Source organism: Gymnodraco acuticeps, unplaced genomic scaffold (genome assembly GCF_902827175.1).
Source record: "Gymnodraco acuticeps unplaced genomic scaffold, fGymAcu1.1, whole genome shotgun sequence".
Taxonomy (NCBI): domain Eukaryota; kingdom Metazoa; phylum Chordata; class Actinopteri; order Perciformes; family Bathydraconidae; genus Gymnodraco; species Gymnodraco acuticeps.
Window position 1 is genome coordinate 7,318,679 of NW_022991154.1, and position 27,217 is coordinate 7,345,895.

General features: G+C 42.2%; 1 protein-coding gene across 2 annotated transcripts; it reads right to left on the bottom strand.

Moving 5' to 3' along the window:
- Window positions 1-5,183: 5,183 nt before the first annotated feature.
- On the bottom strand, window positions 5,184-27,074 carry mettl11b (methyltransferase like 11B). Of its 2 annotated transcripts, none has more exons than XM_034237322.1 (4): window positions 26,757-27,074; window positions 17,198-17,370; window positions 8,869-9,121; window positions 5,184-6,752 (listed from the first exon to the last, which is right to left on the bottom strand). In XM_034237322.1, exons 1-4 carry the CDS (start codon window positions 26,944-26,946, stop codon window positions 6,496-6,498), a joined length of 873 nt encoding a protein of 290 aa, XP_034093213.1. In that variant the 5' UTR covers window positions 26,947-27,074; the 3' UTR covers window positions 5,184-6,495. The 2 variants fall into 2 exon arrangements, with proteins under 2 accessions (XP_034093213.1, XP_034093214.1); XM_034237323.1 differs by lacking the exon at window positions 26,757-27,074 and adding an exon at window positions 21,331-21,380 and having other exon boundaries at window positions 5,185-6,752.
- Between the last annotated feature and the right edge of the window lie 143 nt (window positions 27,075-27,217).

Below are 27,217 nucleotides of genomic sequence, written 5' to 3' on the forward strand. Positions count from 1 at the left end.
CGCAGTGTAGGCGGGGCGATCAGCTTTTTTTTTCCTTCACATTTCGAGTTCCCGCTAGATTTTATCATCCCCAATGAGATGTAGGAACGTCGTCACCTCCTCGGTCGACCACGGTGTATTTTTCTTTGACGTTGCCATTTTTGTAGCTCCTCCGTTTACAAAAATGCTGTGTATAAAAATGCTGCAAGCTTGCTTCTAGATATGCGACGCTAGGGATGATCTCGCGCGCGTTCTCGTGACAATTCTCTCTGACCAATCAGCAGTCGAGAGTGTTGACGTCACTAGTTCAGCCCTGGCCTGATAGAACCACGATTTTATGGGGCCGGAAAAAGAGGGAAAAAGTACCCGCTAGCCGGTGCTACTGCTACGCTATATGGAAAGGCCACCAAAAACTGGCCTGGCCGCTTGAGGACGATTAAGGACGCTTAAACGGGGCTACCCGCTGCAGTGGAAATGCGCCATAAGAGGCCGCTACACATCAACCTGAGACCAAAGAACGTGTACCGAAGGCGTCCCGACTTTTACGTCCGTAACGTCACCTGCGTCGCCTACGCCGCGACCGCCTACGCCGCGACCGCCTACGCCGCCCGCCTACGAACACACCGCAAAGACTTCAGTCGATGAGTGGCAATAACTGTCCTTACCAGCAGGCAGCGGTAGTGTGTATTCGTCATTCAAAAGAGGCAACAGCCAATCAGAGTGATTTCCGCGGGAGGTATGAAAATGTGCCGTAAAGCAACGACGGTGCAGGACACACCAACCTGAGTAGGGTGCCACGAATGCCCGACTGCCTCTGACGGCCTCTGACTCCCAAAATCAGGTAGGTGTGTCAGGACCTTTACTCCCTGCCCTCTGAGCTGAGGAGAGCTGAGTGGGGGGGGGGAAAGAGAACACCCTCACAACCTCGACGACATGCTGGGAGAGTTAAAACCCCACGTGGGTAGCCAAAGAAAAAGCAGTCCAAAAATCATCAGTTCTATTTTTTTTTCTGTGTTATAATTTAGTATGAGAACTGAAGATGAAGAGCAAGCACATTCCTCTGGTGTGGATTCACCCTGGGACTGGAGGTTAGGCTTACTCCTCTATGTCTCAATGAAACCATCCCGGCTCCAGAGACTGACTGAGGTTTTCTCTCCGCTGCAGATTCCACAAAGCCTCAGTGTGTTCATGAAGAAAGCTTCAGGCTGTCTGAGCTGATGGCTCTGCTCTGTAAATGACGCCTTTGCTGTTTCCTAGGGGTTCTTCACTATCTTCACATAAGGGTAGAAGCTGTAGTGTGAACGTCACTTTGTGATTGTTCGCAGCAATAGTAAAGAGGCTCAGTTAGCACCCCCTAGAGGCTGCAGTGTTCATTACATCACACAATTAGAAAGCACTGATAACATGTTTTCAATTTCTTTGTTTTACTGGTAATGAGGCTTGAGAAAGTCTAAGAAGAAAAGGTAATCACATAGTACATATTTTCTTTGCAACATGGTTTGGGTACAAAAAGCAGGGTCAAAATTCCCACCAATATGTGTCCCCCACTGTATATTCCCTTTAAATATGTTCTTTTGATGATGTTATTAAAGCTGGGGAGGCAGTATACAGTGGGGCAAAAAAGTATTTAGTCAGCCACCAATTGTGCAAGTTCTCCCACTTAAAAAGAGGAGAGAGGCCTGTAATTTTCATCCTAGGTACACTTCAACTATGAGAGACAGAATGGGGGGAAAGAATCCAGGAAATCACATTGTAGGATTTTTAATGAATTAATTGGTAAATTCCTCGGTAAAATAAGTATTTGGTCACCTACAAACAAACAAGATTTCTGGCTCTCACAGACCTGTAACTTCTTCTTTAGGAGCCTCCTCTGTCCTCCACTTGTTAACTGTATTAATGGCACCTGTTTGAACTCGTTATCAGTATAAAAGACAACTGTCCACAACCTCAAACAGTCACACTCTAAACTCCACTATGGCCAAGACCAAAGAGCTGTCAAAGGACACCAGAAACACAATTGTAGACCTGCACCAGGCTGGGAAGACTGAATCTGCAATAGGTAAGCAGCTTCGTGTGAAGAAATCAACTGTGGGAGCAATTATTAGAAAATGGAAGACATACAAGACCACTGATAATCTCCCTCGATCTGGGGCTCCACGCAAGATCTCACCCCGTGGGGTCAAAATGATCACAAGAACGGTGAGCAAAAATCCCAGAACCACACGGGGGGACCTAGTCAATGACCTGCAGAGAGCTGGGACCAAAGTAACAAAGGCTACCATCAGTAACACACTACGCCGCCAGGGACTCAAATCCTGCAGTGCCAGACGTGTCCCCCTGCTTAAGCCAGTACATGTCCAGGCCCATCTGAAGTTTGCTAGAGAGCATTTAGATGATCGAGAAGAGGATTGGGAGAATGCCATATGGTCAGATGAAACCAAAATAGAGCTTTTTGGTAAAAACTCAACGAGATGTGTTTGGAGGAGAAAGAATGCTGAGTTGCATCCAAAGAACACCATACCTACTGTGAAACATGGGGGTGGAAACATCATGCTTTGGGGCTGTTTTTCTGCAAAGGGACCAGGACGACTGATCCGTGTAAAGGAAAGAATGAATGGGGCCATGTATCGTGAGATTTTGAGTGACAACCTCCTTCCATCAGCAAGGGCATTGAAGATGAAACGTGGCTGGGTCTTTCAGCATGACAATGATCCCAAACACACCGCCCGGGCAACGAAGGAGTGGCTTCGTAAGAAGCATTTCAAGGTCCTGGAGTGGCCTAGCCAGTCTCCAGATCTCAACCCCATAGAAAATCTTTGGAGGGAGTTGAAAATCCGTGTTGCCCAGCGACAGCCCCAAAACATCACTGCTCTAGAGGAGATCTGCATGGAGGAATGGGCCAAAATACCAGCAACAGTGTGTGAAAACCTTGTGAAGACTTACAGAAAACGTTTGACCTCTGTTATTGCCAACAAAGTGTTGCGGTATAAGGCACTTAGGATGTTGGACCCAATTGCAGACAGGGCGACAGGTAAAGTATTGTAAGATACTTTATTTTTCCATGACTGGCAAAAATGAACAAAAAGGTAACCACCAAAACTCTAGTCGAGATGACAAAAAAACAGAGAACAAAAAATCAAGACGCTCACGCAGTGAGGAATCAAAAACCTTTCATGAGTACCAGGAGCATAGACCTTACCATGACAATAGACAAGACGAACTGACACTGAACACTGGGAGACAGGGGAATTTAAACACAGGGTAACTAGACACAGGTGGGAACAATCAGGGGCGGGGCTGACACTGATGAGCACAGGAGACACACAAGGAGTGACAGGTGAAAACAATCAGGAAATTAGACACACCAGGGAAACTAACGACAGACATGAAAACACAGGGAAAAGAGACCAGACAATATACAGGGAGGAAAACATGACAAGGAGAACGGAAAAACACCCACACCTAGACATAGAAACGTGACATGACATAATAATCCTGACACAAAGGGTATATAACAAAGTATTGAGATGAACTTTTGTTATTGACCAAATACTTATTTTCCACCATAATTTGCAAATAAATTCTTTAAAAATCAGACAATGTGATTTTCTGGATTTTTTTTTCTCATTCTGTCTCTCATAGTTCAGGTATACCTAGGATGAAAATTACAGGCCTCTCTCATCTTTTTAAGTGGGAGAACTTGCACAATTGGTGGCTGACTAAATACTTTTTTGCCCCACTGTATTTGGACGTCATTCTGCAAATATTCCTTCATAACCTTGCCAGTGTACAGAAACTTCTCCACCTCCAGGAGAGCAGGCCACGCAATTTGAATTCAGCCCTCACAAACTCCAGTGCTTGGAGTCATAGTGGGCTGTTGCAGCACTGTATCTAACAAGTGTTATCACAAGATAGGATGGGCTTGGGCTAGTCAGCTAGCATGCTAATTTCATTAGATAGCTAATGCAACACATACATGTCTTCTACATAACGGCAATAATGTAAACTTTTCAAATTCTGTAGAGTTCTCTGTTTAGAAATGTAATGTCTGACCATATCTTACACATTGCACCTTTAAAGTGAAAAGTCAATGATGTCGGCATGCACAGCACATGTGAGTAAGGTTTTGGGATTACAAGCTACCTAAATGAATGGTGTATTACATGTTTAGGCGATCACACATCCCTCTGTGCCCTCTGTCTTCCTCCTGTCTCTGAGAGCTGTCTGAGATATACTCTGTCTGGAATGAAGCCCAAAGCTCTCCTCTGCTGACGTGACCGGACAAATTAGTGTTACTCCAGCTAATATATTCAAACTGCTGCCGAGCCGCTGCAGAGAACATTGAGAAGTATTAGAAATGATAGCCTTGACTGTCAGCGACGCTAACCACTCCTGAAAAGGTGACAGCACATTTGGCTGCCATTTGCTGCGAGAGAGAGAAAAAAAAACGTACAAGTTTAACTTTGGGGCATTTTGATCTTTAATTCATACGGGATGTGGAAAAACGTGTTTGGTCTATTCACTCTCAAAAGAGTCATTCTGACCAGAGAAACATGCCATGGAGATCATCTCACGCCATCGGGCCTTCACCACTTTGATGATTTTGTACTTTCTCAGTGCCAGTAGACTCATTGACAAACTATCCTTTCATAGAAAAGCCCAGGGAGGAACAACTCCGCACCACTCCCACTCTCACGCACCCAAATGCTGAATATTTGAGGCGACTCTTGGATGTGTTTTATGCAGACAACATCTGACAGGCTTGAAATGAAGCCAAGGCAGATATGAAAGCCGGCACTGTCTGTCAAAACCATGAAATAATCAGCCCCCCCATCCACCTCAGGGGCCCAGCTGAAAGTCATTAGCCCAACACAATGTGCTGTCTCTACAGTTAGTCTGAAAAATAATAATAGTAATAATACTTAGGAGAATTACCATAACTATCGGAGAGGATCTCAATTATCTGGTGCGTTTCCAGCCCACTGTGGCAGATTGCAGCGCGGTCACTGTCAGGGCTGAACTGTCGGAATATTTCGGGAAAATTGGTCAGCATTTATGTTCCAGCCTTGATTATAATAGCCAATGGCGATTACCCATCTCTAATCCTATTAACTTTGTTTGTCATGGGATGAAAAACATAAAATATGAAAAGGACATTTCAGAAATCATTAAACTACATCCATATGCTTTCAGAGATTGTTATTTTTTTATTTTTGAAAAATGCAAGTAAACGCTAAGCTAAGCAAGAGCTAAATTGAAGAAAACAAACAGTAAGTTATAAATAAATTAAGGATTCTTATCATCACATTTGTAGATATTGTGCAAGAAAATGTATTTAAGCAAATAAAGCAATTTATAGTCTAAATGTAAACACATAACAGAAGAAAAAATTAAGAAATCCATATAAAAAAATCTATTCATCTGCAATATTACAAGCAAAAGTTAAAAAAAAAACTTACATAAAGTTTGATTATTTACACCAGACTAGCTTGTACTGAGTGCACTGAATTAACAGTATTTCTCCTGCAATACAATGTGAACAGAGAACTACATGTTGCACTGAAAGGTAACATTAGGACCTCATCTTCAACCGTTATTAAAGAGGACATATTATGCTCAATTTCAGGTTTATATTTTTTATATTAATTCTAAATCATTGAAGGATTAATATTCTTGAAACTTTCCAAAACCCTAGAAAAAGCAAGGTCGTGTTACAAAAAAAAAAATGGAAGTTCAGCATTGTGCAGAGCAAGGATACTATTTCCAACAAAGAAAGTGATTTGGCTCTCAGGGAACAGCATTTTGATACTGACCCCAAGGCTACTGATATTTTTGTCACATGACTTTTGTTAACAGGTTCCCCTGCTCAACTTTACATGCAGATCATATTACAATGGGGTGAGAATTCATATAACAAGAAACTCTTATAAATATCAAGTTTAAAATAATTACCATGTTTAAAACATAAAGCAATATGTTTTTTATTTAGAAATCTAACATGGTACATTATGGCTGAGTGCTGTCCTTGTAATGTAACATGCTGGATTTAGTGTCTAACGGGATACAAATCATTCACTTGGCAGACAAACCATCTTAGTCCATATGTTATTCCAATGATCCTCGTGGTTGAGACAGGAACAACTCAAGAGAGCTGAGGGTCCACCTTTAATGTCATCACGATACAGACCCCGGAGGTGGTCGGCCGACAATAAATTACAGTCTAGCTTTGGTGGACGTACAGAGTGCTTCTGTAGAAGGTTAATGTCCACGTAAAACCTTTATTTGACTTCTGGGCTGTGCAGAAAAATAGCTCCTGTCTCCATAAAATCTCCCCGGGTGCCATCACACACTCCACACGGCGGTTTCAGGATTTATCTGCTGTTGAACACTTGGAAGATTTCTTGCTGTGGTGTTGTAGTTTTTAGAGACCTGATCAAAAATATAGACTCAGACAAAAGAGGAAAAACGTGTGCATTCAGATTAAGGTTGGATTTCCCTCTGAGAGTTATGATGTCACTACTTCATTGCAATCATCCAGACAGGCATGATGATGTCAGGGAAGCCTTCCTGCTTTTCTACAGCCAGGACCTCGAGGCCGGCCTTGCCGATGATGCACCTCATGATGTCCAGATGGCGGCTGATGCTGCTGTCGATTGGGTCCAGCTTGCAACCCTGCCGCGCCATATTGTCCTTTATTATGATGACGCCGTTTGGATGCAGACTCTTCTTACAGCGCATCAGGAAGTTCATCAGGTCCTTGTCTGTTAGGTGGCCTAAGGAGAAAAACAGAAAGGATAATAACAATCCCCAAATGGTATACATCATAGTAGATAGAGTCAACAGCACTCTTCTGTGATGGAACCTCCTGAAGCAATGGAGACGAAACTCAGTGAGACAATGGGAGAGCTGGGGCTTGATAGCAAACACTGAAGATTTATTATGAAGTTAACGGCCGGAGAATTGACAAGACATGTGCTGCAGCCACGAGGTGACACAGCGGTTGCCGGACCAATTCTGAAGAATCTTTCCCCAGTCCCATGCATTTAGCTGGTTCTGAGAGAATAATCAACATTGTGCATAACAAGATAAAACAGGCGAAGCACAATAACACCTCTATCAGCTGACGCCAACAGGCAGGACTAGGGAGACCAAACAATGAGAGCACAGCAGCCCAAGGTTGCAGGCCTGTGCTCAGTGAGGGCTGTACAAACTGATAAACTCGGTCAAAGTTATGGGCCTAGGAAAATATTTCCCCAACATCTTCCTTATGTATTGCTGACCTCACAAGAGAAAGATAATTTGTTGTATTTCCTCTCACAAAAAGCAAACAAGGTCATGCATCCTCTGGAGGACCCTGAGGCGTTTCCAGGCCTAATTTATGTATCCACTGAGAGTTTTCCTGCATTCATAACAGTGGTTGTACACCAAGCTCATTCCTGGTGCTCAGACACCTAGGGACATTGTGCCTGCCATGACCCATAATATTATTTTTTGTTCTACACTATCTGAAGCTTTTGAACAGAGGTGAGCAGTGGCGAGCCGTGACTTTTATCCCTAGGGCCTCTGACCCCCACCTCCCTCGAAAAAAAGAAAGAAAAGAAAATAGTTATTACGTCACAACGTATACTTCAGCGGAATATCAAAACAATGGTCCGGGGTGCAAAACGCATCAATGACAGCGGCCCTCTACCACACAAAACAATACCTGTAAACAACCCAATTTGTGTTCTTTGAAATTGAAAAGGATATTCCATTGTGTTTGTTTCTTTCGTTGCAGTTGTTTATATGTCTTAAAGCTGGGGTAGGTAATTCACTTCAGAAACACTTTTTGTTATATTCCATGGAATGCTCTTAACATCCCGATAGCAATGAATACATGAAATGCTTTGACAATAAATACATACAAAGATTTCATCTGTGGAAATTCTAGCGCACTCGAGCTGGTTTCTCCATTCTTACCTACCCTACCCTAAGTGTCATTTGGCTTGGCTTCCTATTTTGTATGGACAAAAGCGAGTTTACGCTGTTGACAGGAAGTTGTTACTATGGAAACAACGTCACAGAGAAAAGCTTCACAGCGGGCGGAACTTGTCATAAAGTCTGCGATAATAAAACCCACCCATTTAGAGGGAAGATATGATTGGTCAATTGTACTGTCATTTGACATTACTCTCTCATTGAGTTACTATAGTGGGCCCTCTGTGAATTCATAGCTGGACCACCAATCAGCTCCTGTCTTCACAGTAACTCGCAGAGACGAGCTTCTTTCATTTAACCCTTCACATTCAAACAGAAACTGAATAGGCAGATTTGAAGGATTTATTTCGTTGGAAATGTTATTTTAAATACAATTAAATACATTTATTTTGGTAAAACTAATAAAAAATATAACTAAAAAAATATTTAATTTTTTTTATTATATATATATTTTTTTTTAATGTTTTTAAATATTATTTTGTAGAATATCGTAGGCCCTCAGAGAGGGCCTAGAGGGCCCTGACGGCTCGCCACTGGAGGTGAGGGATGGACCACAGATAAACTGGTAAATAAAAAGTCAGGCTCAGCTTCCTTTTAATCCTAAGAGTCCATATTTCTGAGGTGTTGATTGTTAACTGATGGGGTAATTGTGTTTCATAATTACAGAAGAGGAAGTGGTAGTACCTAAATGATTCTGTCAGAGAGGAATAACTTATTTTAGTAAATTGGATAATTAGTAGACTTTAACCTAAACAAGCTATCAAACCTACTAATTGACCTACAGAGCTGCTGAAAACAAAACTCGGTGTGCTTTGGAATGCAGCGACTTGCGTCCAATACCAGTGAGGTTGTGCTCTTTAAATAGTAAGTTAGTAAAGAGATACAATCAACTGAGATACCTCTAATACTTACATGCCACCCACTGCATCCAGATGACGTCATATTTGTTTTTTGGAGGCGTGAAGTCTTGCAGGTTGTAGCAGTAGTAGGTCTCAATGCGGTCTGCATCATCGCCAAGGTACTCCTCGTGAGCATGGAGCAGGAAGTGCTCCATCATGTCCACCAGCTCCATTTTCTCAAACACAGGGAGGAGGACGCCTTTGCTCACACGGCCGATGCCTGAGCCACAGTCCAGGGCACACTGTGTGCCTGCCTTACCAGGACCCTGTGGGTAAACAAACGGTATTAAACATTCATAGTTGTATCCACGTTGTAGTATAAGTCGACCTTATTTAGAGGCTTATTCAGAGGATATAATCTGTTAAATTCCCAAATGAAGATTATTTTCAAGGAAACCACCACAAATATGTTTCATGTTTCACAGAAAACAAAAAGTACATTTAAATGTCAGTTTCCTTGCAGCATGTTATTACCATATCTTTAAATCAGGGATATACTTCATTTTCTGTTGCCAGATGTCAGGCATGTTCCCTCAAAAGCACCGACAGCACAAACAAGTCAACCTCAGTTCCTCAGGGCAACAAAACTATGAACTTCACCATGAAAGAAACAAAAAGTCACCTCACTTGAATCATGCTTGGTTTTCTTCCTTTTTCATTTGGTATTCTGACCTCACTCCAACCCCTCCACATCTTGGGCTGAAAGAGGGGGCCCAGAGGAGCTCTGTGCTTGTTGCAGGAGGTTTCCTGGTTTTGGTGAATTACTGCCATATTGCTCTGTGCGTATGTAGCTCAGTTTAATCCGGATGTATTCTAAATCTTTTCCTTTCCCAACTTGTTTGAATGGCCATGTCAACTTTAAACAGGAGCTGCTGACAGCCAGGGAGGAGGATGTGTAACTGAACACACATTTGCAGAAGAGATGGTGGAAAATAGACAAACCTTTGGACACTTTATTTTGTATTTATTCATGTTAGGAGATAAACTCTACCCATTAGATGCACACCAAAAAAAACAACACCAACCACTATAAGTCACACATTTCAAAATGAAGTTCATCCCTTTAAAGAGAGATGGACCACACAAGTATAGGAAGTTTCACAAATGGATATGAATGCACAATAGTTTTTTTCTGAAGTATGGCAGTCTTGTTGTCTCTACGATTATTGGATTCCCAGCATCTGGCAGTGCTGCTGCCCACTGGCTTTAACATCATCCCAGTGCAGATGTCCAGACAGAAATGAACATGAACCAAAACACTTCTATACAAAAATTATGCATTATGCATTTCTGTCAATTTGTTGTCTAACTTTATTGGTTTTATACAATATTATACAATTACTTGTTTTCCTCCCACATTGCAAGAATGGTGTAGTCAATAAGAAGAAGATCTTAAATATCAAAATGTTACGAGCCCAGTTATAAATACATTAGTGATAAAAGGCAGTTTGACAACAACCTATATTTAGCATGTGCTGAAAAAGGCCATTCTTGACTAACAAAAGAAATACAGATGAAATGAAAGCTTTAGCGCAAGTTCAATAAGGAAGACCTAACTCGAGTCACTCACACGTCACTCTATGGCTCCCTTCCCCCCTCATTAAATATGAGGGCGTCATGCCTCAGCAGCCAATCGCTGCACATGCTAAATGCCTTAAATACCTGCTCTTCCTCCCTGTCAGTTGTCATTGCAGATGATCACACGCAATGGTAGTTGCAATACAATACTGCTTCTCGTGAGAAAAAACCGTAAGAAACAACTAGCTCAAGATGTCCAACTCGGACAATTCGGAACACGAACCTTCTCTGGAAGTCTCCGATCCCGGTTCGGCTCCCCACAGCGGCTTATCAACAGAGGAAGACTTCCTCATCGCCCGGCTCCTGCAGCAGGGCTTTCCCACAGCCCCAGGCCTCACTCTCTCAGCGGCGATAGCTCTCGGACCAGGTCTCCAGCGTAGCTCCCCAGTCCGGGGCAGCAGCTCCAGCCAGCTTCCCAGAGAGCAGGATGAGGACGCAGCCGCGGAGGTAAAAAAGGGCAGGAAGTCGAGCCCTCCAGGATCCCGTCCCCCTCCAAAAAAATCCACCCCTTCTCAGGCTCGCCAGTCCGGGAGCGCCACACACCCCTATGGAGAGTAGCGCGGCCGGCTCCCTGCAATCCCTGGCTAGCTCCATGATAGCTATCGATGCTCGCCTCCAGGCTCTGGAAGACTCCGCCACAGGAGCTTCAACTTCCGTTGCACTCAGGTACTAGTTTTAACGAAAACGTTTGCACTCGACCCTTACACAGGGCTGGGTTGTAACGGAATACATGTAACGGTGTTACGTAATCGGAAGAAAAAGAAGGAAAAAAAAATAAAAAATCAGTATATTCAGCTGGCGTTACATTTGAAAAAACGAGTAAACTGAGTGCAGTTACTTTCGTAAACCTGAAGTGAATACTTATTGGAATTATTGGTGGAAAGTTTCCTCACAATGTAATATTCATTACCGGCAGAACCGCGTGCACAGCGCTGCAGCGTATCTGCGAGAGATGCAGCGTGTCCGTGAGGCCCCGCCCCGCACGCAGATGAGAGAGAGAGAGAGTTCTCTTTCAAAACATATTGGAAGGTAGAAACGGAGATGTTTAGATAAAACGTGGAAGATAACGTTTATGTAGCATTTATTTATTGTCGAAATGATGACATTCATAACGGGATCAAATCTAACTGAATGGCCTGCTGCTGCCGAATGCATGGGGCAAGTAACTGGGAAAAGTTTTAAAAGTGATTACATCGTTTCAGATAATAAATAATAATGATAATGTATTCTATTTAGGGGTGCCTTTCAAAGCACCCAAGAACACCTTACAATGCATAAACTTTTCCAAGGAAAGGTTTTAAGACAGTACAAAGAATGCAGTCTGGGTGAGTTTTTCTTTTTTATGTGCGGTGCAGATGAGAGAGCTGTCAAGAATGACACTAAAATGTCGTGTTCGTGCTCTTCATAAGCCATTAAAACAGTAAAATACGTGTCTCCCGTTCACCAAAACATACCCATCTGTTATGGAAAAGAAAGTATTCTAAAGAGAAAGAAGAAAGGAAAAGATAGAAAGAAGAGGAAAAGGAGAAAAGATAAAAAGAAGAGGAGGGAGGAAGAAAAAGAAGAGGAAAGGAAGTATTCTAAAAGTAATCTGCCACCGGTACCGGCGGGATCGTGGTTAGTTTCCGATGCGCAGAAGAGAAATCTGGCCCACCCTATATTTTTACAGGCCCACCCTAAAGTAAATTTCTGCCTACGCTACTGGTCCGCACAGCAGCAGCAACAACCAATCACATGAATCTCTTGCCCCCGACACACAAAGCAATAGCAATGTTAAAACTAAGTAAACTGGAAAAAAAAAATAAAAAATCATCCCCAACAGGCGAAAACCTACCAGTTTCACCCACTGTCTCTGCCTCCTCCCTCCATGCCTCGCTCCTCTGGTTTGTATCCCGGTAGATGAACAGAGACTGATCATACAGCACCGGGTGATTCACTACCGCATAATGAATTTTCCCTCACATTTTTGGAATATGAGGAATTACCTGCGTAGTCTCTCCCAACATACACGCGGTCTGATTGGCTAGCGCTTGTACCGGCAGATTTGCATAAACGGGATTTCATCGGCTGACGCTTCTGCCGAGGCGCCAAAAGTTGAACATTGCTCAACTTTTTGAAGCGAGCAACGCCAGCAAACGCTCCACGTCGCTTCCCAAAATACAGTTCTACTAAAAGTGACGTCACCCCATTCAAAGTGAATGGGCAGAAGCGTTTGGAAGCTGTAACGCACGCCACCGTGTGGACGGGCCGTCACAGTGGCTCTGCGCCAGAAACATCAACAAATAAATAAATAACTAAAAAAAAATAAAAATAAAAACATTCTGGAATATCACCCCTCCACTCCCATTAACATCCCTCAGCTAGCAGCTGCGCTATCTACAGATTCCGTGTTTGTTGACTATCTCCCGTCAGGGCTCTCCCAAGGCTTCAGGGTAGGGGTCCTCCCATCTCCCACAGTGACTTTCGTAGCAAGAAACTTACAGTCAGCCGCTAAAGAACCCAACATAGTTTCCCAGCTCATCGACAAAGAACTTCTCAAAGGATATATAATCGGTCCTTTTAGCTCCTCCCCCTTCTCAGTGTTCCGTTCAAATCCCATCGGAATAGCCACACGTAAATAAAAGGCTGATTTTCGATCTGTCCGCTCCCTGCTCCGGCCCATTCTGCAGCGTCAATAGCATCATCCCTCCAGATCAGTTCTCCCTTCACCATGCCTCAGTGGATAATGCAATAAAGATGATCAAGTTCACAGGGCACGGAGCTCGGCTCTCCAAAGCAGACATTACCGATGCCTTCAAATCATCCCCATTCATCCGTCTCAGTGGAACTTGTTCGGTATTAAGTGGGAGTCCAAACTCTATCTTCGCGTTCGCCTGACCTTCGGGTGCAGAAGCAGCCCCTGCATCTTCAATTCCTTCTCGGAAGCGCTCTATTGGATCCTGCTGAACATCGTCAGAATCCCCTCCGTCCTTCACCTACCGGACGACTTCCTCCCCATAAACCCGCACAGGACAGCTCAGGGATCTCACTGGCCAAGCTTAAACACTGCTTCAGGAGTGAGGTGTCCCTCTCTCCAAAGAGAAAACGTTAGGTCCCGTCACACGCTTAGAGTTCTTAGGCATCATCCTCGACTCCATAGACATGAAGGCATCTCTCCCCTCAGACAAATCGCAGCGCATCCAGGACATCACCAAGTCATACTGCGAGCAACAAGTTATCACAAAACAACTGTCGCTCTCCCTTCTCGTACACCTCAACTTCGCCATGCACATCATCCCCCAGGGGCGCTCGTTCATCTCCCGCCTCCTGGACGCAGCATCAGCGGTCGACAACCTCCATGACTGCGTTTTCTTAGACGAAGGCTGCCGCTCAGACCTTCGGTTCTGGTCCCTCCTGCTCGCCCACTGGAACGGAATTACTTTATTCTACGATGGCCTCGTGCGTTCCTCTGACTCAATGAGGTCTTCACGGATGCCGCCCATCCATGGGTTTTGGGGGGTTTCTTCCAGGGAGAGTGGTTCGCAGGGTCATGGCCCCGTCAATTTCTACCTCAAGACGGTGGTCCACCTCCGCCTTCACAACCTTCATTCGTCCGGACATCAGCGCCGTACGGGCTTCCCAAAGATCTCTCAGACCCTAACTATGGTAGTTATACATATAACTGGTGGTGGCTCAAACACATTCACAAGTATACATGTCTCACTAAGGTTCCCGATATTCAAAACTGCATTCCTGTCCTAATTCCGCGGGCCCCGCCCACAGGGAATAATGTCTCGTCTCACGCCGCAACTACAGGTAACGGGCTTCATCTCCGGCACACATGTATTTCATTCCCAGGCCTTGCTCAAACGCATCAGTGTAAAATGTATTTCCTGCAGTCCGCGTGGACTCGGGCCACCGTACACTCCGGTGTCAGTTACAAAACAAAGGAAATAAAGAAAGAGTAAAGATATATATATATATATATATATATATATATATATATATATATAGCCTGCGAAGTCAGGCGTGGCGGAAGGCCACCGTACACTTCGGTGCCAGTTACAAAACAAAGGAAAAGAAATGAAGAGTAAAGAAAAATATATATATATATATATATATATATATATATATATATATATATATATATATATATATATATATATAGCCTGCGAAGTCAGGCGTGGCGGAAGGCCACCGTACACTTCGGTGTCGTAGCGGAAGGCTACCGTACACTTCGGTGTCAGTTACAAAACAAAGAGTAAAGAAAAAAAGATACATATATATATATAGCCTGCGAAGTCAGGCGTGGCGGAAGGCCACCGTACACTTCGGTGTCAGTTACAAAACAAAGGAAAGAGTAAAGAAAATATATATATATATAACCTGCGAAGTCAGGCGTGGCGGAAGGCCACCGTACACTTCGGTGTCAGTTACAAAACAAAGGAAAAAGAAATAAAGAAAAAATATATATATAGCCTGCGAAGTCAGGCGTGGCGGAAGGCCACCGTACACTTCGGTGTCGTAGCGGAAGGCTACCGTACACTTCGGTGTCAGTTACAAAACAAAGGAAAGAGTAAAGAAAAGATATATATATATATATAACCTGCGAAGTCAGGCGTGGCGGAAGGCCACCGTACACTTCGGTGTCAGTTACAAAACAAAGGAAAAAGAATAAAGAGATATATATATATATATATATATATATATATATAGCCTGCGAAGTCAGGCGTGGCGGAAGGCCACCGTACACTTCGGTGTCGTAGCGGAAGGCTACCGTACACTTCGGTGTCGTGGACGTTGGGCCACCGTTACAAAATGAAACCGCTCGCTCCTCGGCGTAGTCAAGCCCTGCTGGCCAGGCATGCGACCCGCAGGTCGTTTTCAGATAAGACCGGCACTGATTTCGGCAGTCAGAGTCTCAGCATGACCAGTAAGCTCCGGCAGTGATTCCGGCACAGTGTCGCTCATATACGTGTTAATCTATTATCTCTCCTCCCCAGATCACCAGTCACCCCACAAGGTAAGCAACTCAGTTCATCTCAGTATTCATACTTCACTGGTTTTGGGGATTTCATCGGAGCGGTGCTTTCCCTCCTGAATGATTATCCTGCAAACCGGGGGCCTAATCGCCAAACACCATTACATTCTCCTGTCGTACTATCATGGCAATCATTTCATTCATATGACGTGTAAACATGTAATTCTTACATCACGTCTCTCCGGGTTGAAATGAAAGCTTTAGCGCAAGTTCAATAAGGAAGACCTAACTCGAGTCACTCACACGTCACTCTATGGCTCCCTTCCCCCCTCATTAAATATGAGGGCGTCATGCCTCAGCAGCCAATCGCTGCACATGCTAAATGCCTTAAATACCTGCTCTTCCTCCCTGTCAGTTGTCATTGCAGATGATCACACGCAACCCGCCTCCACCCCTCTCGCCTCCCGTCTCCTTCAGGACAAAGCTAAACCTTCCTCCTTCAGACTGGTCTCACCTACTCATCACCACCACCAGTGTCTAGACCCCGGGGATTTCATCGGAGCGGTGCTTTCCCTCCTGAATGATTATCCTGCAAACCGGGGGCCTAATCGCCAAACACCATTACATTTTCCTGTCGTACTATCATGGCAATCATTTCATTCATATGACGTGTAAACAATAAATATGTAATTCTTACATCACGTCTCTCTGGGTTGAACTACAAATCTTTCAGCTTTGAAATTAGGCCTTTGATTTGTAATTCATCCTGTTTGGAGAGAAATTTGTTGTTTTATAACTATGATCGATTATATTCTGACATTTAATAGACAACTTGATTGATGAAAATAAACAATAGTTGTGGCCCAGCCCAGTCGTAGTTTCTGAAATGACAGCTCAGCTAAACTTCCAATGTGTGGAAATAGACTATCCCTGTAAGCGATCATGTTCTCGTGTCAGACAGAACTCTAACATTTAACATAAACAGTGTGCTGCATTGTATTAACCAGTAGTGGTAAGATGTGTTTAATAGGGGCTTGTAGTGTTTAAAAGTGAAATGTAGCTACTTAGCCATCTGCAATTCCTTAAAAATATCCAATCTTAGCAGTTTATAATTAGAGCTTCTGTAAAACTGATCCTCTAAATAACCTTGTCCCTGGCCCAAACCCATTCCCCGGAATTAGCACTTGGGCTCTCCCAACATCTAAAAAAACTCTGACATACACACATGCACGCTCAAGATGCATGTGTGCACAAATGGAGGAATGTTGTGACAAGTATAGGAAGCTGAAAATGATGACATAATTTATATAAGTAAAGCTACACCTTTTAAGGACATATACTGTAGTACATTTAGTCCAAAAAAAAACATGATATAGCAAACTTGTTGTGTTATAAATTGTTTTGTACAAATTAAACAAACAAGATATGTGAATAAGTGTAAATGAGTGAACGTATACAAAACTCACCCTAGCTTGTCTTGTTTTGTTTTGGTGTTTATGGGGCTGACATCAAGTCTGAGCTACTATTATAATCTGCACTGAGGCCTCGTCCCACGTTCAACAAGGTGAAATTATTTGTATGCAGTAAGACAGATTCCTCACCCATAATAGATTGTGACATCTATTTTGTGATAGCTGCAACAGTGTTAATGGATTGGATACACACGTGCACAGTGTTTAGAAGCCATAGTAAAGCCTGTATTATGTAGAAACAGCCAAGCAAATGTACTGTTGTTACTTTATCCGTTTAACAGATTTCTTTGAGACTCTAGAACTTGAATGTGAGTTGCTATCTCGAGACTCACCACAAACCTCTTCAGAAACTCACGGGAAGCCTCCAGATCCACGTTGCATATCTCCACAAAATCTCCCAGCATGCCCTCCTCCGAGGCGGGGACGTCCTCGTAGAACTGCTGAGATCTGTAGTAAAACTGTTTCTCTCCTTTGATGATCTCACAGGTGACTGGAAACAGCTTCACTGTTAGGACACATGGACAGACAAAGAGAAGAGAGGCTGGATTCATATAATGAACAATGAAAAACCTTTCAGACAGATTCTAAATACTGGTATGTTAGGTGACTTTTTAAAGAGTAAATCAAATCCAGGAGGAAAATGAAAATGTGGTTTAATTTAGTCAGAAATGTGCTTGTTGCACATGTAAACAGCAGTGATGTCATGTTGTCCTAGAGTACACCCTTACATCCAACCCAGTCTCACGGCATTTCGTTTACGAAATGTAATCTATTGATTCGTGTTCACCAACACGATTTTCCCCTTTTTTCGTGTCACACAGAACGATTTTAAAAGCAATGTATTTATTATTATTATTTATTATTATTTATTGTTATTTATATTGGTAGTATGTTTCGTGCCAGTGTTACAGTATAACTAGAGTCATGACAACTGGCGTCATTCTATTATTTTAGACAGATGTATCGGGGGCGTGTACATTGAGGACCCATTGTTCACTTACCAGGAAATAAACATTTCGATGGCCTCGTCTGTCGTTTACATTCATCTTTTGCTATATCTGCCCCCATAGGATCACTTTGATGCACATTCAGTACTCGTATGTGAGGTTATGGGTCAGAGGTGGATATCGTGAGTGACGATTACAGGGAGGTATCGAAAATTACAAAGTAGGTGACTGTGTGGATGCCTGTTCAAAACATTGCAAACTTGAATAAATCATTTAAATGATATGTTTGTGTCCGACTTTCATACATCGTTCTTAATGTGATGTATAGTAGCTTTGATAGCTGTCCATACCGTCAGACAGCCTAAAAGTAAAACACAAGTTGTTTATTCACAGCCCGAACGCAGCATTGAGATGACTAGATCATGTGTGACAAGTTGTGATCAGCTCCGATTAAATTGTGATATAAGTTCTGTAGCTCGTTAATCAAATGTCATGCTCCAACAAATCTTTTAGTGTAAACCAGACTCAGGGACCACAGAACTTAACTATCATGAAAGGTAAGGTAGGATAACAAAATAGTACATTTACTGTTATATAACTCTATAGTTTAATGTTTCCAAAAAAAGTTGGACGTGACACTTTGCTGTTCACGATCTCAAAGGAAATGTAGAATGATAATTTGATTATCACAGACTATACATAAGGACATGCTGCACTTGTCTTCCACTCAGCTGTTACATGATATAAAATAACAAGCTGGCTGATTAATCTCCGATTGTTATGCATTTACACACTTTTAAATGGCAGAGAGTTTATATTTCTGTGAACCTAAAAGGAGTTTACATTCCATTTAAGTAGCCTATGTGTACTACAACACTTCTCTATTATAATATGGTGTCAATGACTACTGTGACATTAAAAGATTTAACAACTTCTTACACTATCCCAACCCTTCACTGCCTCAGTTCTGCAGATCTGAAATAAATCCAACAGAATGAACGCAGCATTTCCAAAGGCTTAAATTACACGTTCCTGGCGTAGAGGGGTGGAAGGTGGCGGTCAAGGGGGAATGTCAGTGCTCTTGTCAATTATCTCCAGTGGCTGAATTCATGACACCAAAGTGAAACATTAAGAGGGGGAACTCAGTTTCTAGCTGGACTTCCTCCACCATGCTAGAAACATCAAGATGGAGCAGGGAGCCTCAAAGGGGACTGAATCGTTCAGCACCTGGAAGTCAGGCTGACAACAAGGTGTAGAAACAGACAGTTCATGCCATGACTTTCCTGGCGAGTGCCCATTGAGATGTTTGAGGATTTAGTCTCTGACATTAGGTGTGATTGCATGTCATGAGACACCTCAGGAAGTCTAGCAGTGGAAGGGTAATTATAGAAACATTAAGACCAAGAAGGGGGAAACCAGAGTGATGACATTCACGTCTGCCAAGGAAGTGTCAATCCAGTGCCACCATGTTCTTTTATCTCACACCTTTAAAGTGGACCAGCTAATTAGAAGATGAGACTCACTTTTGACCTTAGATCAGAACAAGACATTAGATTAAAAGATACAGGGGTCTAATTTCCAGTAATTAAGGCCTAAATGTAACCCCAACGACATACCCTTTAACTTGTGTTCAATATAGCTAATTTAGGTTCACTACTTTTGCTTGACATGTTTTGCATGAAGACATAAGAAAGCTGAAATAAATATGTCTTTCAGTGCATCTAAAGCTGTTGCGGTTGTGAGTAAATAATCCCACTGCAACTGTCATGTATAGCACTGACTGACATGAGTTAGAGCTTTAATGCTTGGCATTCCATGCCATTAATGGTCTTTGTATCAAGTGAGTGGTAAGAAAATAAGAAGTCTTTGAGACAGAATGGCCAACTGGTCAGGATCTCCTATTTCTGCAGCCTAAGAACTCAAGATGGACAAATGCATAGTCGGCAAAGGATTAGGTTTGACCTACTTACGAAGGAGTGTTTGTTATAATATATGCGCACCAATATGTTTTGAATCCCCTGTTGTATTGAGGTTTGTCTTTTTCCTTCAATAAAGGCCGATTTTACAGCAGCACCCCAGTTAATTCCAGTTTTTTAGAGGCATTATTGTGCACCTGACACTGAACCCGTTTTATTTTAAAATCTGCACACATCTTGATGCTAAGCTTACAATTTATTTTACCAATGACTGCTTGTTTTTATATTCTTATTCAACTGTTGCTCAGAGGCATATTTGTCTCTTTTGCCTTTAATTGTCAGTCTGGTAGAACCATTGTACAATACAGCACATCCTTCTCCACAGTGGCGACTCGTCATTAGGGGCAGGCGCAGCCCCACCTACTGTCAGCAGAAAGTAATTAAAATAATAATTCCTAAAATATGTATAAAATATGTTAAAATATATTTTAAGATCATGTTTAGTCGTCTGATTCGTCTCTACATTTCTGCTTCGGACTGCGTTCTTCCGATTAGTGTCCACAGTGTGCCTATTGAGCCGTGTTGAGCGATGTGGGGCAAGCTCTGATCTAGCCCCTCTCTCTGCTGTCAAAATGAATGGGTGCTGTAAAAACGACACTGCGCATACTCAGAGTCTTTTTGTATTCAATGTGTGCGGCAAAAAAAATCACAAGTGGGGCTAAGTGCTCGCAACCCCATCAAAACGTCATCTCATAATTCAGAGCTGATTGGCTGTAAGTACGTGTGCCGCGAAAAGTGTAGTTGTGAAGAGGAGACGAGAGAGAGCAGCGTATAGCGATTAAAATCAGTACAACAGAAAGAAAATGAATGAAGTTGACCATCTACTTCAGCTTTGGTAAGTGCATTTTATGTCATATATTTTGTTGATCTTCTGTGTTTTGCGTATAGGCTATTGCTCTGCTCGATCGATTGATATTGTGACCTCGGTGATGAGTGTCTGTGTTTTCCTTATTTTTACAGTCTATGGTGTTTTAATGCTGAAGCATTATGCTTGTTGTTATTGTTAAGTATTGCTTTGTGATGGTTTACTCCATGTTCTAAGGTGCATTACAATATGACATCCCCACGCTGTGTACGTAAATGTATGCGCTGACAGTGTTGCTCCGTGTTCGTCATTCAAGGCTTCTGACAGTATGTCATTTGCAGTGTTGTGCTAGTTACTGAAAACCAGTAACTAGTTACCATTACTAGTTACTTCATTTCAAAAGTAACTCCGTTACTTTACTAGTTACTTACACAAAAAAGTAATGCGTTACTGTGAAAAGGGGCTCCCATTAATGCCCTTATAGCCTTCATTTCAGTACTGTTATTGCATTGGAGAATAATACAATCTGTTGATCAACTTGACATGCATTATATGCAATCTGGATTGCATCGATATTAGCATGGCTTTCAATTTTTGTATATTCTTTATCCAGGTAGTTGGAAAAAGTTTTCCGTCCCATATGCCGTGTGCCGCCCGGACATGGTATCATGCTAACTAGCTCCCTGAAAGCGGGTGACTCCATTGTAGCAATAGCCTGCATGTGTTCTACAACATACCGTGCAATGGCTTTATCGACGTTTCCCTGGCTAGCAGTCCCTTGGTTAAAATCCAGCCGCTGTTGCTTAGGTGGAGGTGGAGTGGCGTCGGCTGAGTCTCTGTGGTCTTAGCTACTAGCTTCGTCCCAGCATGTTGTTTTTGCAGATGTTTTAAGAGATTTGAATGACTGGTTTGGGCAGTAGATAGGATCTTTGACCCGCCAAGACACAACTTACATTTAACTAAAACGTTATTTTCTTTGTGCTCGACAAAAGTGAAATAGTGAGAATATCTCCAGGTGGAGAAACTAGACTTGACTCCGCCGCCGCCATGATAGTCTTGTTAGTAAACAACACAAACACGCCCACAGCCCGTCTCCGCATGTGACACAGGAAGTATCTAAGTACATTTACTCAAGTACTGTACTCAAGTACAGTTCTCATCTCTGTTCGCCTGGCTGTTGACTATATATATAAAAAACTAACGCAGTAACGGAGTAACGCACCATGTAGTAACTGTAACTGAGTTACTGAATCTAAAAGGTAATGCGGTAGAGTACTAGTTACTGCCAAAAATAACGGCGTTACAGTAACGCGTAGTCCCAACACTGGTCATTTGACACTCCCCCCCCCTCTTTCTATCTTAACCATGGATAGCTACAGCTATTTGTTTAAAAAAGCTTAAAAAAGCACCAGAAGCTTATATATAAAATATCTAAGTTGTTCGTGCCCCACCACTTTTGTACATATAAAAACGCCACTGCTTCTCCATGATCAAAAGCAAGAAAGACCAGTCAAGTATGCAAAAGCCGTCTGACTGAAACCAACCATGCTCTTGTGATAAACAACTTTTAGATGGTATTGCTTGTTATACAGCATGCATTCACTAGCAAATGCTGTAAAATATGATTTCTCCTGGTGCACTTCAAGGTAGGAGCAAAAAAACATGCAGTATAAAGAATACAGTAATGAACAAATACAACTCAGCAACGCATCAGACATTACAGTCATTGTGTGATACACAACCTCTGTTACTAGATTTTGTTTCTCATTTAGTGGGAATGCTGACACAGCATTCCAACTATCTGTTATGCTACGCACGAAATTCTTTATTATTCCGCCGGGTTATTTTGCGCTGCTTCTTCCCCCACATTGAACATCGCAGAAACTCCGTTCAAACATCAAAACGTTCAGCTCGGTCGGGAATCAATGGCTATTACTTTTATCATTCATAACTTTCATAATTCCAGAGATACATCCCATAATACATCCCATTTTTAACATGGAAGTCAATGGAGAACTCTTCAGACTTCAACAATCTTCATGCAACTTCAACTGCTAACTGCTCCTTCTTCAACTGCTAACTGTTCATTCATACTTTCACTCAGAAACCTCATTCCAACTTTAAAATGTCACACATCTTTCTGACATTATTCGTGTAACACAACTTTTAAATAATCTGATGCATACTTTTAGAGATATCAAACATTGTTCAGACCTTGGTAAAGAGGCCTTCTTCAGATTTTAGAGTGCGTTTTGCCTTCATATTTTCTTTAAACCTGCCATAATTCCCAAACCCTACATTCCTGAGACATAATTTTTCATGACAAACATAGGAAAACATCTCGTAGCTTGAAAGATAAAACAAAAAAATTAAGCAAAATAATTAAACAAAATGCCTCTTGAGGGCATGAAGTGACAAAAACTTTCAACATGTCTCCATTAAACTCCATTGTAAATTCAGCCTCACCTTTCCCCACCACAGCAGCCGCACACCTTTAGTTAATCTGCCAAAAAGGCCACATTATTAACCCGAAAGTACACAAAAAGTACACTTCAGATGCTCATGTTCCTTGACATGCTTCACGCTTTGAAATTTCACCGATATCTGTTACGGTTCTTCAACAAAACGTTCACATGTAACAGGTTTATCTCTCATTCAGAACAATAAAAAAGCTCTCCTCTCACTGATCACCATGGAGACCTTTGATCTCTGGACACGTCGTTAGCTCAAATATAAACACCTGTGTCATGGAACACGATGATGTCATAACTCCAACTGACATGCTCAGAGCAGCAGACTTCAGATAGTGGTTAATGGTCCTGCCCTCAACAGCTCTAAGTCAATTATGGGGTGTCATCATATGCCGTTTCCATGGAATCCCTCGCCATAAAACACGATGTCGGTGTAGCTCCAATGGACACAGTCCGGTCGTCTCACAATCTTCACCTGTATATCACCTCTCTATGCCTCAACAGCTCTACGTCAAATCTGACATCTCACCATATGCCGTTTCCATAAAACATGATGTTGTCGTAACGTCTATGAAAAGGGTCAAAACAGCACCACACTTCAGATAATGGTTAACGGTCCTGCCCTCAACAGCTCTATGTCAATTATGGGGTTTCATCATATGCCGTTTCCATGGAAACGCATCCCTCGCCATAAAAGACGATGTCGCTATAACTCCTATGAAAATGTTCAAAAAGTGCTCAAACTTCACATGTGTGCTAACAGTCCAGCCTTGAAGACATCTACGGGACAGTTTTGAGATTTCTTCAAATGCCATTGCCATGGCAACACAATGCTCGCCATGAAACACGGTTTTCTCATAACTTCAGTGAAAATGCTCCAAATGGCCCAAAACTTCACAGGTTTGGTAATGATGCAGCCATCAACGCATCTAAGCGTATTATGGGATGTCATCAAATGCCGTTGGCATGGCGACAGATCATTCACCATCAAATTAGTTCAAAAGTTTGCAGTTCAAATATTCTGCTGCTTTTCCAAGCCTTTTTACTTTCTTTTCTTCTCTCATCACTAGGGTTGGGTACCGAGAACCGGTTCCAGTTCGGAACCGGTTCCAACATTTTGATTCCAACGGCATCATTTAGACATGTGAATTTCAGTTCCGCTTTTCGATGCCTGAGGAAATGTTTCTCGCCGCTCTCCGTAGCCTACTGTATGACTGCGGCGGGGCTGGAAATGTAGCGTTGTACCTACACTTCCTACAGCGTAACCATGTTCGCCTAGGGCGCCATATCTGTGGAGGCGCTGCGCTGACAGCTCTGGGAGAAAAAAAAAATTTTTTTGACCGTTGGTGCTCATCCTAATTTTCGGCCTTGATGTAACAACATTCATAATTAAGTAAATGTAACACCCTTTTCACCCCGGTTACACTTTTCATTTGCCCTGTACGATGGGCGCTGTAAGAGATGAAAATGGGGGATGTTGGCTTATCTGGCACCCGCAGCTCACAGCCAAAGTGCGAGTGAGCGTGGGAGCGAGCGAGGGAGAAAGGGAGGGTGCACCGGTACGCGCTGTTGTAACTTGTTATTAGCATCTGGTGCTAGCTGCTCTAATGGAAGAAGAAGATGTTTCTACAATGATGTGGAGGGAGAGTTCTCTCCAGTCAGACTGAGAGGCTCAGTGAGGTAAAGGACTCTGAGTGTTTAGATAGTTCACTTTAGTCTAAGTTATATCAGTGGGTCTCAAACGTTTTGATCACAATTTATGTAAACACATATTTCCAAGGCACTCCTTTATAATTATTGGGATAAAACAGGTTTGAAATCATTCCAATGTATACTATAGGACAGTAAACCAGACATATCGTTTTAAACTGGAGAGATAAAAACATATGCATAAATAAAATAGTAAAATAAAATATGAATGAACAACAAAAATAAAATACGTTACATGTATTTGTTATTGGCTATGGTAGGTTATTGGTTATGTTCACATACTTATTTAATTATTAAAATGTAAACCGATCTTTTTCATATGGGTGTTTAGAGTTGTACCCCCTAGATCTAGTCTCTAGTAATTCTGCTTAAAGTGCACCAGATTGAAGCATTTTACTTTAAAATGTTCAAACATTTCTTCCCGGTATGCCTGAGAAGGCAGATATGCTTGTTTTTCTCAACAAGAACTGTTCTTTAAAAGTTGGACTGTTGCACTGTTGTAGCTTCAGTGGTTCTCAGGTTACAGTTACATAGCAGTGAATATAAACAGACTGATTAATGTGAATATTACTGTAAACTAACCTGTGTAAAAGTTTCTCGAATAAATGTCATTTTTTGTTGGAAGAAGCATTTATCATTTTTTTTTACCCCTCAAAGAATCGGAATTGAGAACCGTTAAGAACCGGAATCGAAAAGTAGAATCGGAATCGGAATCAGAATCGTGGAAATTCAAACGATACCCAACCCTACTCATCACACATTCAAGCCCCCAGTGTTCATGTATCATTTCAATCTAAATTCTTCACTTTCTTCTTGCACATTACATTTCAGCATAGCAGTTTAGCGTTAGCTTTTCAGCATAAAGCATTCCCACTAGCAATTTCTTCAGGAATTGCATTCTCTAGTTGTATTTTATTCTACATGAAACACTCTGGTTCTGCCAACAGGTCCTTCAAAGCTTAGTAATAAGCATGTGGTGTCTCATTTATATAAACAGAGTTGTGCTATCAGGAGGAGTTACATGCTGGAAGTATTGTTTGACAGTTTGCTCAGTGAAAGTGTGCAGCTTCCTAATGTCTTGTCATCAGAGAAGTAGCCAGCTTTGGAACCTTGGAGTGCAGAACCCAAAATATGTGATCACTGACCATAACAGCACCATAGTTGAAGAACTAGATGGAAAGATACAATGTCGTTCATTAACTAAGAGTAAAATGTTTATTTTGTCAAACTTTGTTGTCCTTGTTTTGAGCTATATGTCTATTCGTAAGTACATTTTGAGCAAAGAAACACTGGAATGAATTGCTTGCATTACTCAGTCAATAAAGCTGATGATGGGTATGGTCTGTAGCATGTCAGAAGAGATTATAGGTTGGCTATTCCAGTGATTTATTAGTGTAGGAAACCCCTACACTCATAATCAGTCCCTATGTTTTATGGTAACCATTGATTTCCATTTTTTCTACAATATGTAAATCAACTTCAGACAGGTGATTTTTTTCAGTGTACATCTGGTCTGATTTGATTTGTCTCAATCTTTGTGGCATAAAGCATCTTTGAGCATTTGGGAAAACACTATAAAAATTCCATGTTTTATTATTATTATTATTGTTATAAATGGAGTACACAGCTTTCCAATCAGGAACCCACTTTTTAAATGCATTACCTTGTGATGAATATGTGATTTGACTCATTTGAAACAATTTGTTTCCTGAAATACAAGTTTAAAGCCAACATATATCCTTGTGAAGGAACACTTTTGAGAAACTGTATTACTTTTACTGCATATGATTTACTTACAATGTATCAATACAATGTAAAGTGAATTGTATTCAACCAAAACATGCAAAACCTCTGGCATGCTCGTTCAGCCTTGCACGATCCTAAATGGAGTCAAGGGAGAAGTAAAGGATGTACAGTAGATCTTGACTGTTTGACTGTGAAGCTGGTGAGTGGTTGAACCTTTGTGTGGCCTTTCTTCTTACCAACAGGAATCTTCTCCATCAGGTACAGGTAGCTGGCAAAGAACTCACTCCTCAGCGAGTGGTGCAAGTGGAAGGACATGCTGTGGCGACACATGGTTTCATCCGTCTCTTTCCAGCGATCCCTGAATGCCTGGTGAGCGGCCTTGTACTCGAATGAGCCCGTATCTTCCTCTACAACTGCAGACTCCATTTTGGCTGGATGTGGCCTTGCAGCACCTCACAGAGCGGTACTGTTATCCAGAAGGTGCTTGACTTGGCAATGGTAGAGACTGTGTGTTTCAGTGCCCGTTTGCGACTCTGTTTCTTCAGCTGCTGCTATATCTGTCTAGCTGAGTGTTCAACACGTCTCTGCCAGCCTTCAAGTGATCGGCAGAGATCTTTTTCACGGGGCGGTGCTCAGGAAGCCCTGCCACATTTACAGATCACCTGCTAGGGACACTGACTGAGTACAAGTTGGGGAG